This window comes from Pogona vitticeps, chromosome 5 (genome assembly GCF_051106095.1).
Source record: "Pogona vitticeps strain Pit_001003342236 chromosome 5, PviZW2.1, whole genome shotgun sequence".
Classification (NCBI taxonomy): Eukaryota; Metazoa; Chordata; class Lepidosauria; order Squamata; family Agamidae; genus Pogona; species Pogona vitticeps.
This window is the reverse complement of record NC_135787.1, coordinates 125,490,061-125,506,603: the sequence shown is the minus strand read 5'-3', so window position 1 is coordinate 125,506,603 and position 16,543 is coordinate 125,490,061. Positions and strand designations below refer to the sequence as shown.

The following is a 16,543-nucleotide window of genomic DNA, read 5'->3' as shown; positions in this document are numbered from 1 at the left end:
GGGACATTGAACCTAGACTCTAGTAGCACCTTACAGATTAGGAGGGTTATTTTAGTATAGACTTTCCTCAGATATGTCTGAGGAAGTACCGTAGATTTAATCTGTGATGGCTAAACTAAGTCTTAAAGGTTTCTCTTGCTTTGCTGGAATGGCTAAATATGGGGAAGTGCTGAAAATGTCTGTAAATTGTTGTTTTATTTTAAATTTAAGACTACTACACATTTTGTCCTTTAGATGTCTGCTATTCAAATTATTCTATAAGACCATCTTTATTTTACTTATTTTCTTTTCTTTTTGTTTTTCCCTAATATGCTAACATTGATTAACACAGCTACCTATTCTAAACCTTGTAAAAATGTGTGGCAGAAGCTGATTTGGAAATACTACATAAAGTTTAAAATGCTCTCAGAATAACTGTATATGCACTGTATCTTTCTATATCTTGCCACCACATATATAGGATTGGGACAAAGAGCTTCTATCTAGAAGCTATTTAGAAGCCTGATAATTCTCCTTTTAAAAATCCTGAATAATGTCTTATATGAATCACCTGGTGCTATCCGAAACCAGTGGACTGCAATTTCTATCATACCCAGTTAGCATGGGAGTTGTAATGAGATGTGGTTGAGAAAGGCTGATACAAGCATTATCTTGTTTCCCCAAATATTTATGTCCTCTTCCTCCTCCTCCTCTTCCTCCTCTTCCTCTTCTGTGCTAGTATAACATTCTGGAATTTACAATGCCTGGGCAGATCTCCCTTTAGGTTTCTATTTCATGTGATAGTTTACTGTGAACCATATCACGAGGACATGGGACTAAAGTTTATCTGGACAAGCTACAGTGGAATATATTTTATATCAGGAGTGGGCAAAGTTGCAATTTATGAATCCCTTTGGATCCCTTTTAGCCCCATAGGGCTGAAAGCAGAATTACAGACTTCCCCAGACCTACCAAACCATGAAGCCCCCTTGAATCTGGAATAGTAAACTCACCCCCCCCCCAGATGATGGTAGGGTGTCATTTGCTATATAAATATAATTTCTCCATGACCTGTTTTAGATTTTGAAAGGCCTTCCCCCATCCAATGAAATTATAAATCGCCAGCTGATCACTTCCTGTTTTTAAAAAATAAAAATAAAAGGCCTTTGAAAGTCTGAAACAAGACACAGGGTTGGGAGAAACACTGAGTATTCATAGTTGCTAGTAAGACGCCAAAAGGTCACAAATGGATAACGCATGGCAGCTAGGATTGCTAAGAGACAGCATGCAGGAGGGGATTGGGATTGTGGGAGAATAAATGTTTCATTGTTGTTATTGTTTTGACTTATATATTGCCCCACAGTGTTAAAGACTCTCTGAGTGGTTTACAGCATAATTATGCAAACAACAACTTGCCCTTCTGCTAGCTAGGTATTTATTTTGCCAACCTTGAAAGGATGGAAGGCTGAGTCAACCTTGAACCTGTAGGGATCAAACTCAGGTAATGAGCAGAGGCTTGACTATAGTACTGCAGTTGAGCCACTGTGCCACCAGGCTCTGTAACCATTCCAAAAATCCTGTTTTTCACCTAGATTACTTATAACACAGGCTGAGACCTACTGCTGCAAAGGACTCTCAACCTGTAAAGCAGGGATAGGGGAACTGTAGCTCTTAGAATTTTGCTGTACTGGAGTGGCCAAGGGTCCAGATTTGTAATTGGACCGTGGTCCTCTTTTTCACCAGGATTTGAGCAGTCTGCTCTGACCAGCGTAATGGCAGTAGTGCGTTTTTCTCCTTTGGAAACAAACCTCTATTCCTTCTTCCTCATCCTCCCTATCCAAGTTGTTAAGGCTGTATGGGCCCTCACATGGGGATCCCTTCTCCCCCTCTGGCCAACTGCACCATGATACTGACCCTGTCAATCACTCCTCATCTCCTCTTCCTTCTACAGCACGGTATGGAGTTCTTTCCTTCTATAAAAGATCATCCTTTCCTTTCCTCTCTTACCCTTTATAGGAGCCTGTTTCCACTATCTGTCTCTCATAGTGCTGAGAAGAAAAAGAGAGAGGCTTAGAAAAAAGGCAGTCCCCTTTACTTCTCAGAGATACTGTGTGGCATCAGGAGACGTTATCCCATATAAGGCTTCCTCAGCAGTACAGAGATGTGCATCAGGAAGGATGTGATCTTTAGGAAGGAGAAACCACATACCATCACAGGAGAAAGAAGAGAAGAGGGGTAGCTGTTGTTAGAGTTGGTATCATGACATGGGAGGGGGAGGGGGAGAAGATGCCCCAACCCAACACCAGGCATCCATAGCATTAGGGAACAGGACTTTTTATTTGTTTGATAGGGGATGGGGGGGGGAGGAGGGGAGAGAATAAATAGTAAATACTGCTTGAAATGGCTATGGAGCCAGAGTTTGGGAATTCAATTTCCCACTGTGCCTCCTGGGAGAACAGCCAGCCGGTTTGGCCTTGGGCAAGTTGTACAGTTCCATAACGCCCCCCAGAAGAAGGGGATGATAAACCACTTCTGAGTATTCTCTATCTGGAAAACCCTGAAAAGGGTCACTGTAAATCAGAATTGATTTGACAGCTCGTGATTATTATTATTTGTCTTTATATTCAGGGAGCTTCTGAACATTCAAGTAAAGGGGCATTTCAGCAGATTATTAAGCGCTGTGTTGATTTACTTTATTTATTGTTTGCCCTGCCTTCTTCTAGTCCTGGGTCTCAAAGTGGTCACCTGGTTAACAGTCTTCTGTGCTATGAGTTGCATTGTGTTTTGAATTCAGTTATAGTCTAATTATGGCAGTGTTTACATATTTTATGGAAAATTAAAGCAAAAATGTCTCTTTTTGTTGTTGTTGAAAAATACCATCCTTTTTTAGTGATCCTTTTCCTCTATGTACTCTTATTTAGTGATGGAGCCACTTTGCGTTGTACGGTGCCTTCTCTTATGCTAGTGGTTCCCCATCCTGGGTCACCTGATGGGCAGCACAGCTAGTGGTGAAGGCTTCTGGCAGTTTTAGTCCAAGAACATTTGGGAACAAATGGAAACTACTTTCTTATGCCCATTCAACAGCTATGCTGGGTAGAACTGAGGGGAGTTAAGTCTAATAAGCTTTCGAGGCCTCCAGTCCACATCCCTTCTATAATGAATGCTCCAAATGGTCCAATATTTTCTCCACAGGAATCTTAGCTTGGAAATAGACTTATAACAAATTGATCATATGAACTAATGGGTACATGTTTGGGTTCTAGGCATGGCCAGCTATCTCAGATGCACGGAGAATACAGATATGCCCATTTAAAAACGGCAAGTGAAATGCTCTTCTTACTTTTTTTGGGCGGTTAATAGCCTATTTGAGAAATGCATGCTAATGGGAGGATAATATCACAGCCAGCACCATTTTCTTTTGAAAACATAGATTATAGCAACAGCTTCTTACTCAGAATTTTCCACGGAGGTGCATACCTTGGGCAGAATCTAAGTCAGAAGTTTGGAACTGATCCTATAAAGGGGGGGGGGGGAAGCTGACCTTTTTTATATATAGTTGGCCCATAACTCTTTTATTGTGTACATATTGTATGCATTATTCTAATATTGTTAGATATTAGAATATATAAATGTTCTCTGGGCAGCATACAGTATAATAATCCATAATATAAATGTTCTCTGGTCAGCATACAGCATATAATCATAAACATGTTTTAAATAGAAAACAAACCATAAAATCATAAGCTATATTATGGGGCAACAGCACACAAATATTAAAAAATGTACAGTATGTATGTGTGTTTAGTCAATGATATATGGTTTTATGTGTGGCAGTGAAATTGCTAGACTTGGGGATCCTTTATCTTTTCAGTTATTTCAACTATCTGTTCTTTGAACAATATTAGAATAATGCATACAATATGTACACAATAACAGAGTTATGGGCCAACAATATATAAAGAAGGTCATGCTCAGTTCTGCTGATTCTTGTTTTTTCATCTTGGGAGTGTGAACCCTCTGCCTCCAAATTTATGTATGGAATAGGAATCTTGCCCTTTGACTTGGGAGAAACATATTTTAGCTGAATCCTGCCCCTTCATCTTCTGCTCCTGATTTTTATTTATGTTTATTTGTGTTTACTTTGAAAAGAAAATGCCAGAACAAACTTATCCACAACCCCATCCAATGCACAGGTTTGACTTTAGACAACTGTTTCCACATCCTTGAAGATCTGTCTACTTATGGCAAAGAGCCACAGTCTGTTCCAGGTCACTAGAAGATGGTGTAATACAAATGTCCGGGGGGGAAAGTGTTTACCTTATGCATATTACATAATGACAGGCAGACAGAATCTTTATTGCTTAACCCAGAGACCATAGCAAATACATTATATTAGTACAATTACGCACAAATATTTTTCAAATACAGTACTTGGATCTACATATAGAGGCTCTAACCACAAATATTGCAACTCTTTATTATGTGTAATTTGGATGATTGTAATAAGAAGTTCAGTTTCTCTTAGGTACTCCTACTTTTCACTTTCTTTAAAAAAGGCTGTAGATATTTTTCTCTTATATCAGCATATAAGGGACAATCAAGCATATAATGAGCCAAATCCTCAAGGACTGGATTGCCACAAACACAAAAACAAAAATTATTGTTTTTATGTATAACAATAATTGATAAAGTCTCATTAAAGCCTTTTAGACGGTGTAGTCTGAAATGTATTTACTATGAAGCATGTGCATGTATTTATGAAAAAGAAGGGCAGTACTCCGCTCTCCTTCTTTCCTAATAAACTCATTCAGGATTGCACTTTCACGTGGCATCTGAAAACCTGAGTCCAGAGAAAAATAAGTGCAAAAAAAGCCAAGAATGAGAAGATTACCAGTTTTGCTTTCTCCTGCACTTGAATTTCATAAACCTCAAGTTCCTTCCATTCTGAATATGAAAAATGTTGTAAGTTTTGGTCAATTCTTCAAAAACAAACTCAATGAAATTCTCATCTGTCTGGACCAGTCAAATAAAATACACAGAGCTGTTTCACCATGAAGAAGACGTTGTGTGCCTTCCTGCCCTATAGGTATCAAAAAAAAAAAAAAAAAAAAAAGAGCTCTCAAGAGAAAAGAGAGCAACCTTAATTCAGCAGAGTGATGCAAGTCCTAGCATTTTAAGAATTCAAGCCCTGGGCTTGAATGGATGAATCTGTCAGTTCTGGCTTCTCCAACATTCAGATGCTTTTGATCTTAAGTTCTTCCCACTCCAGAAGGAAGATATTTGTAAATTTCAGTCAGTTCTCATAAAAACAAAACTAAAATTGCATTTTCGCTTATTGCTGAATGAGATGTGTCGTTGGAGTGATGAGAAGCATTTAGAAATGAGCAGTCACCTTGAACCAAGAAAAAAAGGAATTAACAGAAAAGGGAGTGATGAAAACATCTTGTCTTAAACAGTTTTGTTTTCATAGCCCAATACCAAAGAAACTTCCTTCCTTTGATTTTATCCTGCTTTTCTTTAAAAACCAGGACTCAAGATGGCCCTTTCCAAGTAATCATTCAAATAATATGCTTTGGCATACAAATACTGTTTTAAATCCCACTCCAATAAATTAAAGCAAAACAACAACACTGGTTTAGTAAATTAACTGTTCGTCTTTGTGGCCTCTGTGAATGCACACAAATGGGTTCAATCTGTGCCTGAATTGTGGATTGGTCTTTTCCTCTTCTTTGATGTCAATAAACAAAACTGTGGGAATCCAATTCTCTAAACTGATTTAGTGCGTAATAGATATATTATTATTTTTTAGAACCAATGTAGTTTAATAATGATGATAATGATGATGATGCATCTAATGTTGAGGGAAAAAAACTACTATTAGTGAAAACATCCTGGTTTGGCCTGTATGTTTAAGTATGGCAATAAAGGAGTTCTATGGGCTACTCTGCCTTGGGCACATTAATTCTACATTAATCTGTATATGCCCTCTAATGCTGACATCCAGCATATTGCTAGGTCTCCAGAAAGTGTTGTGTTAGTGTTTGTGTTAGTAGTAGTGGTAGTCATAGTGATAGTGGTAGTGGTAGTAGCAGGAGAAGGAGGAGGAAGAGGAAGATCCATTGGCCTGTAAATTTCTTCTGCTGACCTCTCCACTCAGTCCTCAACTTGAGGTCACTAATGTGTGTATAATGTCAGTGATCATTGGCTTGGTGACACAGTAGGATGGATGATGTAGTCCAGCAACACCTGAGGACTTGAGATTAGGAGACCTGAATAACATTACGTCAGAGTTCATTTTATTCATTTGGTTAAAAACTTCCTACATTTTACAGGTGCTTTATAAATGTGCAGAAAATGAGATTTTTAGGAGATCATAGAAATAGCAGATTTGCCCATCTAGGCAGAGGGCTTGGAGTATGTAGTAATTTTCAATAGTCTGGGTTTGAGACCCTGTATTCAACCACATTCAACCACTACATTGGTGCTGAATTATGCCTACCATTTTTCTTTCACTTTCTGACTCTCTGTCTGTTTGCCTCTCTCTTTCTGACAAGGCCTTCATTTTAGTAGGTATATGGCAGGCACAATGTATTCCTCCTTATGCTAGGTATAGCTGTAACCTCTTGATCTGACCAATAGAAATGTTGAGAATTTGATTCCATTTTTAATGAGAATGTGCCTAAATTCACAGATTTCTTTAGGAATATGAAGGAAAGGGTTAAGGAAGGGGGAAAAATCAGTGTTGAGATAAAGTCTATAGCAGTGGTGTCCAACCCTGGCCCTCCAGATGTTCTTAGACTACAGCTCACAGAAGCCTTCACCACCACCTCTGCTGGCCAGGATTTCTGGGAGTTGAAGTCCAAGAATATCTGGAGGCCTAAAGTTGGACACCACTGCTCTATAGGGACTGTCACACACTAGAAAGATGGCGTAGGTAACAAAACTGTGTCTATGAAGCAAGACAGATTTTAAAAAAATGTTTTTCAATGCATAGTCCCAAATTACCAAGGAACAAAGAAGTGGTGGTCTTACACTTGCTTCTTTGCTCCCTTCCTGTTAAGTTTTGGATTACTGTCACCATAAGGCACCAGAAAATTATTCTCAGTCCCCACACCATTCTTGAATGATACATAATACAGGTATACTGTGGTTTGATACTGTCTTCCTTGTCCTCACTTCTTGATCTTAGATACCAAGGCCCTGTGGGATAACATTCATTATAACCCTGTCACACAAATGCTGGCATGGGAAGCTGCCTGTCCTGTTCATGTTACTGTCAGCCTTTGTCAACTGATGCAAATGGATGATCGGTGTGTCGATCTAGAGAAGACGTCAAAGACCACTCCAGAGAAAGTAAGCATTGAAGAAGTGGGCTGAGCGTTTGCTCTTGGACTCACTGCAGATATGGTTGGGCATGTTGACCAGACTTGGTGGCCACCACCATCGTAAGCTGTAATTATAACAGTCTTTCAAGACCGGATCAAATTTCATTTCATACCATATATTTGTATCTACACTCCCCCACACAAACACTGACATGGCCACATCTTTCTTTCTTTCTTTCTTTCTTTCTTTCTTTCTTTCTTTCTTTCTTTCTTTCTTTCTTTCTTTCTTTCTTTCTTTCTTTCTTTCTTTCTTTCTTTCTTTCTTTCTTTCTTTCTTTCTTTCTTTCTTTCCTGCCCTATATCACAGGATCTCAGGATGGGTTGTTGTTGTTGTTTAGTGTTAAGTCGTGTCTGACTCTTTGTGACCCGATGGACCAGAACACGTCAGGCTCTCCTGTCTTCCACTACCTCCTGGAGTTGGGTCAAATTCATGTTGGAAGCTTCAATGACAATGTCCATCCATCTTGTCCTCTGTCGTCCCCTTCTTCTCTTGCCTTCACACTTTCTCAACATCAGCGTCTTTTCCAGGGAGTCTTCTCTTCTCATCAGATGGCCAAACTATTGGAGCCTCAGCTTCAGCATCTGTCCTTCTAGTAAGCACTCAGGGTTGAATTCCTTCCAAATGGATAGGTTTGTTCTCTTTGCAGTCCAGGGGAGACTCAAGAGTCTCCTCCAGCACCAGAATTCAAAAGCAACAATTCTTTGGCGGTCAGCCTTCTTTATGGTCCAGTTCTCACTTCCATATGTCACTACTGGAAAAACCATAGCTTTGACTATGTGGACCTTTGTCAGCAAGGTGACGTCTTTGCTTTTTGAGATCCTGTCTAGGTTTGTCATCGCTTTCCTCCCAAGAAGCAGGGATCTTTTAATTTCGTGGCTGCTGTCTCCATCCGCAGTGATCATGGAGCCCAAGAAGGTAACATGTGTCATTACCTCCATATCTTCCCCTTCTATTTGCCAGGAAGTGCTGGGGCCAGTGGCCATGATCTTAGTTTTTTTTTTGATGTTGAGCTTCACACCATTTTTTGCACTCTCCTCTTTCACCCGTATTAAGAGGCTCTTTAATTCCTCCTCACTTTCTGCCATCAGAGTGGTATCATCTGCATATCTGAGGTTGTTAATATTTCTTCCAGCAGTCTTAATTCCATTTTGGGATTCATCCAGTCCAGCCTTTTGCACAATGTATTCTGCATATAAGTTAAATAAGCTGGGGGACAATATACAGCCTTGTCGTACTCCTTTCCCAATTTTGAACCAATCAGTTGTTCCATATCCAGTTCTAACTGTTGCTTCCTGTTCCCACATATAGATTTCTCAGGAGGTAGATAAGGTGGTCAGGTACTCCGATTTCTTTAAAGATTTGCCATAGTGGTCCACACAGTCAAAGGCTTTTGTGTAGTCAATGAAGCAGAAGTAGATGTTTTTCTGGAATTCTCTGGCTCTCTCCATAATCCAATGCATGTTAGAAATTTGGTCTCTAGTTCCTCTGCCCCTTTGAAATCTAGCTTGTACTTCTGGGAGTTTTCGGTCCACATACTGCTGAAGCCTACCTTGTAGGATTTTGAGCATAACCTTGCTAGTGTGTGAAATGAGTGCAATTGTATAGTAGCTGGAGCATTCTTTGGCACTGCCCTTCTTTGGGATTGGGATGTAGACTGATCTTTTCCAATCCTCTGGCCACTGCTGAGTTTTCCAAACTTGCTGGCATATTGAGTGTAGCACCTTAACAGCACCAGCTTTTAAGATTTTAAATAGTTCGACTGGAATACCATCACCTCCACTGGCCTTTTTGCCAGCTATGCTTTCTAAGGCCCACTTGACTTCGCTCTCCAGGATGTCTGGCTCAAGGTCAGCAGCCACATTTTCTGGGTTGTCCAGGATATCTAGATCTTTCTGGTATAATTCTTCTGTGTATTCTTGCCGCATCTTCTTGATGTATTCTGCTTCTGTAAGGTCACTACCATTTTTGTCCTTTATCATGTCCATCTTTGCATTAAATGTTCCTTTAATATCTCCTGGACAATGTTACGAGCCTCTATCCAAAGTTCTTCAGGCACTCTGTCCACCAAATCTAGTTCCTTAAATCTGTTCTTCACTTCCACTGTGTATTCACAAGGGATTTGGTTTAGATTATACCTGACTAACCCAGTGGTTTTTCCTACCTTCTTCAGGGTAGGAAACTTTATAAAGAACTTTATAAAGCAATCTCAAAATATAAGATAATTAAAACAATTTAAAATCAAAGTGCACAAAATAAAAACATTCAAACATTAACAACTTTGCACATGAACCTATGCTGGCCATGATCCTCAACTCAGAAAGGCTTGGCATCAAAATGATGGCAATATCAGTGCCAATCATGCATCCAACGGGAGGTTGGCTCATAATTGGGATGCCATAGGAGAAAAAGTCCTCCTCTGTGTCTCTACATAACAAAGTGTTCTCAGCTTTGGGACACAGAGGAGGAGCTACCTCCCTAGCAGATCTTAGAGATCAGATAGGTTTATATAGGGAGAGGTTGTCCAGCAAATATTCACCCATACACCCACATAAGCAACTTTGCACATCATGCACTGAGAAAGGAAAGTATTTTCAACTCTGTAATGGCAAGCTGTGTGGGTCACTAAACCATCCCTGTCCAGTGCATATCCTCAGCTGCTCATTTGCTGCTCATTTGTGGTGGACCAAATGGGAATATATAAAACTTCTGCACAACCATGGTAGGGATAAAGATTGTACTGAGCACATGGCTTGAGATAATGCTGTGGGCTAGATTGAGGCAGATGTGATTTTCACAGGCTGTACACCTGAATCCAGTGCAGATAACATATGTAAATAATGAACCTGAGGAGGTGGTGGGATAAGGACTATGCTCTTTCCCTGTGTCTGACATCATTGTGTTTCATTTGAATGCCTGAATAGGACTTTGGTTTTGCAAACACCTATAGTAACACTGAAAGGTGGAAATTGTGAAGAAGAAAATTTTGGGTAAATAGTGTACATTTCCTGATGATGAAACCTGTTTGGCAGTAGAACAAATTGGAGGTTTTTTAGCAGAGGCTGAAACGGTCATTTGCGAGGAATGTTGTAGTTGCCACACTAATACCTTTGTATTAGACAACCTCTGAGATTCTTTCTAGCTGTAAAATCCTATGATTTTTTCCCCCAGAGGATGGATGCTTACATATAGGTTGGGGATGGGGCAATGGAATTAACTCCTTCCATTCCATGCATACATGGACATGTCTCTTCCGCAGGGTACACCAAGTCACCTTCGGGTTTGTTTCATTTATGCAATCACTAATATTTTTGAAATCTGCAAAACCTTGCAGTGTAATGCTTTTTTTGTAGTCAGTAGTTAACTATCCGATTCACTCTCTCTTTTTTGCAATCAGGTGAAATATTCACGAGTTGATGCACATCCAAGACTATGCATGAAGGTATATATTATTACTTTCTTTTTAAAAATGATCAGTCTGCCTTCCTGATTAGCTAATTTTAAAAATATAGGTTGGGATACATATATATGGCAACACACTAACAGAAATTAAATTTTGAACCCTCTATCAAAAACGTGCTAACTGAGGAGGAAGAAGGGGAGAAATATTTAACATGTCTGTGCCATGTCAAAAGCCATGGTCTTCTTTTTCAGTTTACCCATTCCCTTGGTGGCTGGTTATACTACTAGAACTGACATAATCAAAAAAGAATTGACAGTTTCAGAAGCAACTGAGGAAGCATTTACCTTATGAATGGTGCATTAATTCCAGTTAATTATTTAGCTTATTGGGAAGAATGTTCCAATCATAAGGCTGCAATCTTAAACACATACGGCATTAATAATTAAAAGAAGGCCTTATTTTTGAGTAACCTTGTTAGGATTTCACTGTGTTCTGATTTTGGCTGTGACTTAAATCAACATGTTATGGATCTTTCTTCATATGTTTCTGTTTAAGGATTATTAATAGGCAAAATGTCTGATATGTCTTTAAAAAGTGTTTTTAAAAACCCTATTTTTTTAAAAAGGAAATAGCATTAGATATAGGAATGAGAAAAATAATTATTGAGAGCATAGCTGGGAAATTAAACCGTTCCCTCCAACAGCATTCCTAGAAGGAATCTCTGAACCTGGTATTTTATTTGAGTTAAAAGTCCTCATTGGTACTAATGGAGGATTTCCTTACAATGAAAATTCCAACTTCAGAAGAGGGATTATTCCTCAAGACTAGTGTAGGTGATGAAACATTAATTTCTTCTCTCCAAATGCTGTGATCCTGGTTAATTATCCATGCTTCCCAGCTGATGTTTGTTTTATTTTAAACTTGCACACTGAGTGCAAAATGTGTTTAATATGTTATGTAGTTTGGTTCTGTGTAAGGGTACAATATTCCCTTTCAAACATTGCAATGAATACAATGTAGGGTGGTACAATATTGTGATTTCAGGCTCTCTTCACTTTATATAGAAAGGGTTCACGTATAGAAAAGCTGCATGCATGCTGCTGTATATTCAAGGGGCTTTCTACAGGTGGGGAATTTGTAGTCCATAGGCTGCATGAAGCATGCCTAGGCCAATCCTGGACCCTTCTATTAGCCCCCCAAAATATTTCAGCCTCCTAATGGAGATTGGCATCTCCAGAACACCAACAACCCCCCCCTCCCCGAAGTTTGGAATTGCTTGTCTGGTCACATTGGGTTTTTAAAAAAGGGGTGGATGCAGCCAAGGGAGGTCTACAGGATGCATACAAAATGGGCAGGTACAACACACTGTTGACCATTCCTGCTCTAGGAATTATAATGAATACCCAGTTTATGGGGTCACAGCTTACTGCTACAATACCAATGCTTTCTTCCCCAGACATTCATTAAACCCTGAAAATGGCTTTAGAATCTAATCCTACAGATGTTTGCTTGAAAGTGCTGTGGGCTTGCTCTGTAGTATGGTGATGGAGCTTGTAGTCATATCTTCTTATTGTACTGATCCTGTATACGGCACAGTCATTTTGCACATGGATAAAGTTATAGATCCTTGGCCTTCCTGCATCACTCTGCTACATAGCAGCAGGCTGAAACTCTCTAGGATATGTATTCATTTCTAGCAGGAATGGGCAACAGTGAGTTGTACCCACCCCATTTTACCACCCCTCCCCAGGACGTCCATAGGCTACAAATGTGATTGCTTTAAAAAAAGAGTTACTGAATACTTTTTCTTTAAAATCATTTATAGTTTACAAATAAGTATGGATCTTGGGTGAGATGTCCATTTGGTCATGAAAATTTCCAAGGTAAAATGTTGATTACTTTTACGAATACCTTCTTATTTTATTTGTTTGATTTGACTTTAATCCGGCCTTTACTCACAGAAGTCCAGAGTGGCTAACAGTCTCCATAAAAGCACACTTGACAATACACCCCAAAAACCCTTACATTTGCAAGTGATTATGTGGATCAGCAGTAGCTTTAGTATGCTTAGCTGTTTTGCATGTATTAAAGGTGGGCAATATGTGACTCTCAAGATATTACAATACTACAGTTCCCATGATTTCTTGCCATTAGTTATGCTAGCTGGGGTTGATTGAGGTTTCAGTCCAGTAACTGCCAATCCCTGGTCTGCACCTCTCAAAACATGGTTTGTTGTTACGTACAGATTTGAGGTACCCATGGATAATGGAAGGGTGAATTATAGCCTTTTGCAAAATCTAATGTGAAACATCCCTCTTTCAAGTTTATTAAGATCTGGTGCTTATTTTTGTAGTGCCTACATTCAGCTATGTTTAGTATCTATTGAAACTGCATGTGAGAATGGAATATTCAGAACCAGATTTCTAGCTGCTAACACATCTGTCAGTCATGCTGCTGGTCAAGATGTTATCAGCATCGGTCTGGAAATGCATAGAGGCTACCTGTGGAGAAACTGTAAACCTCTGAGTCTTCTCATTTCCTTTGTGAGAACAAGGAACATCATTTTTTGCTGATATATCAGTAAATTGTGTACAGGATTTGCATCTTTCCATTTGTGAAGCAGGATACATATGTATAGCAAGCACAGGACAACTTGCCTGGTTTAGCTAGGATCACATATCAATTGCATACATTGATTTTCTTCCTCCTGTTTCAGCTTGGAAAATGAGACTTGCTGTGATGAAGGAACAGATAGAAGTTTCCTTCACATCACACCCTGAGGCACAGTTTTCAGTCATTGTGTGTAACAGGACTGAATCATCTTCATGCAATTCTACAGGAATACACCAGCTGATCCTAGTGGTTTGTACAGTATTTTGTTTTGTCAAATTATCTCAGTGAATTGCGTATGTTGAAGATATGACTGCCAGATCTTGTTCAGGCAAACGTCAGTGAAGCATAATCTGCTGCAGAACTATTGAGGTCAGCAGAAAGCATCTACATTGTCAGCATCAGGGAAAGGAATATGGGGCCTTCCCATATGGATGTGAAAATCAACCAGTCCTTACTTGATTTCACTTCTTTGAATCTTACCTTAATTTTTTCCCTTGACCTTGTCCTCTACAAGGTTATAAGAAAACCCAACGATATGTGAATGCTTTCATTCATAAATTCACAGCTCATGCATTGGATACATTAATTTTCTTTTTTTAAAAACCCAGCTTAATGAGCCTTGTATTCCACCCCTACTCTTCAGGTATTGTTAGACTCCAGTTCTCATCAACCCACACCATTGGTTGCAGTGGCTGGGGAAAACGAGGCCAATACCTGGAGGGACATGCATTCTCCATCCCTGCTTTATTTGACTAAACTTATTTCTCCAAACAAAGGCTCATTAAAAAACAACAACCAAGGAACAATGAGAAACAACAAGTTTGTAGCCAAGATTTACTGTGAAATGGGGCATCTAATTAAAATAAAAAAAACATCCAATATGTTGTTATGAAACCAATACATTCTGCATAGCTACATTATGTTAAGAGATAATGTCGATTTTGGATTTTGATCTTTGGTTTCTAAGCAGCTTACCTTACATCTTTTCACAGGAACTTAACAATGAACAATAAACTGTTCCTAAGGAAGCACTTGTTTTCTAACAATAGTGTTGCATGAAGGGTTGCATTTTAATTTTTTTTAAAGTACCATTTCTTGAAAGAAAGAATGATTCATTGATTAGAGTTTGCTGTGTTTAAGTGTTCAGTGTACAGTGGGGTCTTGACTTGAGAACTTAATCCATATTGGAAGGCGGTTCTCAAGTCAAAAAGTCTGTAAGTCAAGTCTCCATTGACCTACAGTGCATAGAAAACCGATTAATCCCGTAACAGGCCGTTTTTGTTCCATTTTGGTTTTTTTCTGGTCTGTAAGTCAAATCTCAGTCTGCAAGTCAAACCTAAATTTTGCGGCCAGAGAAGTCTGTAACTCAAAAAGTCTGTAAGTCAAGCCGTCTGTAAGTCAAGGGTCCACTGTATTTCTAAAGAAAGGCACCAGCTGACATGTACATGCATTGATGCTCATACCTGCCTTTCCCAAGAGCACTCCTCTCTATTCCACTGGGCACTAGAAGGGAAGAAGCTGCTTCCCAGAGATATCATCATGAAGGAAGAACCTCTGCTGATACAAATGACTGCATTTTGTGAGGCAGCAGAATGATGAGAATGGCCAAAAAAGGCCAATGAGGAAGACTGCACATCTTCCTTACCTTGGAGACAACTTGTTTTCCTCTTTGCCTTTTCTAGGATGGCTCAAGTTCAATCTCCCTCAACATTTCAAGGAAAATGTGTGATCCAGACCTCTGCATTCAGGTACATCTTCTGTTTCTCGGATCTCTTCTGCACCACACAAGTAATAACTAGCAGGAGAAGCTTAATCTCCTCCTCTTCCTGTGCTGTCCATGACTGACACAGCTGGGGTTTGCAAAGAGATGAATTGTTTAGATGTGCTGCCATTAACTCAAGCAATGCTTTAATAAACTTAATTAGTGCATGGAAGCAGCACATTACAAAATATTAATGTTACTGATAATGTGTTACTTTGGGGCAAGATGAGCACATAGACGTTCCTTTTAAATACAAGCTTTAATGTTAACACTCTGAAAGTAGCAATTTTGCTCCCAAAAACATTAATAGCAATGTGTTGCCTCTTCTTGGAAGTAATGCAACTATCTCCTAGACATCCTTTTTAAAATAACACTCCAAACTCTGGCTTTAGTTGCTCATTCAGGTTCATGATACCTGAATATATTGTGCATCACAAGAGAGAAAGCCATTTTCCCCAGCTCATCCAAGGACTGAAGACAAAGTCAGAGTGAATTGAGACATCTTGGCTCTTAATCATCCCTGGTATTCATAAAACTCTGGAGCTTTAGCATGGCAGGTTCTGGCTTCATTACACTGAATGTGTGTGGCTGCCTTTGTATGGGCAAGACCCTTTTTGTCTACTAAAGTTCGTTTTTCTTTAATAAGAAAACATTGTTTTTTCCACTTTAAAATATTCTGAAAATTAGAAGCTGCCATTCCAAAAAAAGAGGGGGGGGGGAGCAGGAGCAAGCAAATGACTACTACATATTAAAGATGTGACAAACACCCAGATTTTCTTGCCCTCAGCAAAAATGAGTGTCTTGTGACATCCTGATGCCTCATTGAACTGTTGTGATATTTTTCGCATTTTTATGAGAATGAAAAAAAAATCAAGGCTTTCTCTTCTCCAGAGCAAAGGCACATTCTAGGTTTATTGCTGAAATAACATTCATACTGTATTTTGTACTAAAATTGTACTTTGGATAATAAAACTTGAATTTTTTTGTGCAAAAACATTCAGCTTTTTTCTTTCAAAAAAGGACTGAAATCTGAAAAAATGCCACAAGAACTCTCATAGGCTGAAATCTTGTTGACCAGGTTCTGTGTTGGCTGAGGGATTGGGGGGGGGGGTTGTTCTCGACAACAACAATAAGAACAAGACAGGTCTTCCAAGCAGTCCTCTCTTGCTTGCATATTACAGTCAATATGTAGGATGGGGCTAAAAAAACAAAAAAACAAACGCGTTTGCCTATGTCTCAGCTTGAGAGGAATTGTCTGAGGTGTCCAAATAATGCCAGAGGTCCTTGAGGCCAGACTTTGAGAGCCATACACACCAGATATGGCCACTAGGCACCTAGTTCTATATTTCACCTTATTGTGTATCTTCCTTGAGTCTTGGATTCTCTGGGGAGAAACACCAGGG

General features: G+C 39.3%; 1 protein-coding gene across 3 annotated transcripts in view; it reads left to right on the top strand.

Moving 5' to 3' along the window:
• Positions 1-16,543, top strand: part of IL17REL (interleukin 17 receptor E like) — a 75,294-nt gene that overhangs the window by 45,204 nt on the left and 13,547 nt on the right. For all 3 annotated transcript variants that reach the window (XM_073000604.2, XM_073000603.2, XM_073000605.2), the window contains exons 9-14: positions 3,243-3,297; positions 7,169-7,332; positions 10,760-10,804; positions 12,591-12,648; positions 13,482-13,627; positions 15,061-15,126. In XM_073000604.2, coding sequence (XP_072856705.2) covers positions 3,243-3,297; positions 7,169-7,332; positions 10,760-10,804; positions 12,591-12,648; positions 13,482-13,627; positions 15,061-15,126 — 534 coding nt within the window. The remainder of the gene's footprint in view (positions 1-3,242; positions 3,298-7,168; positions 7,333-10,759; positions 10,805-12,590; positions 12,649-13,481; positions 13,628-15,060; positions 15,127-16,543) is intronic.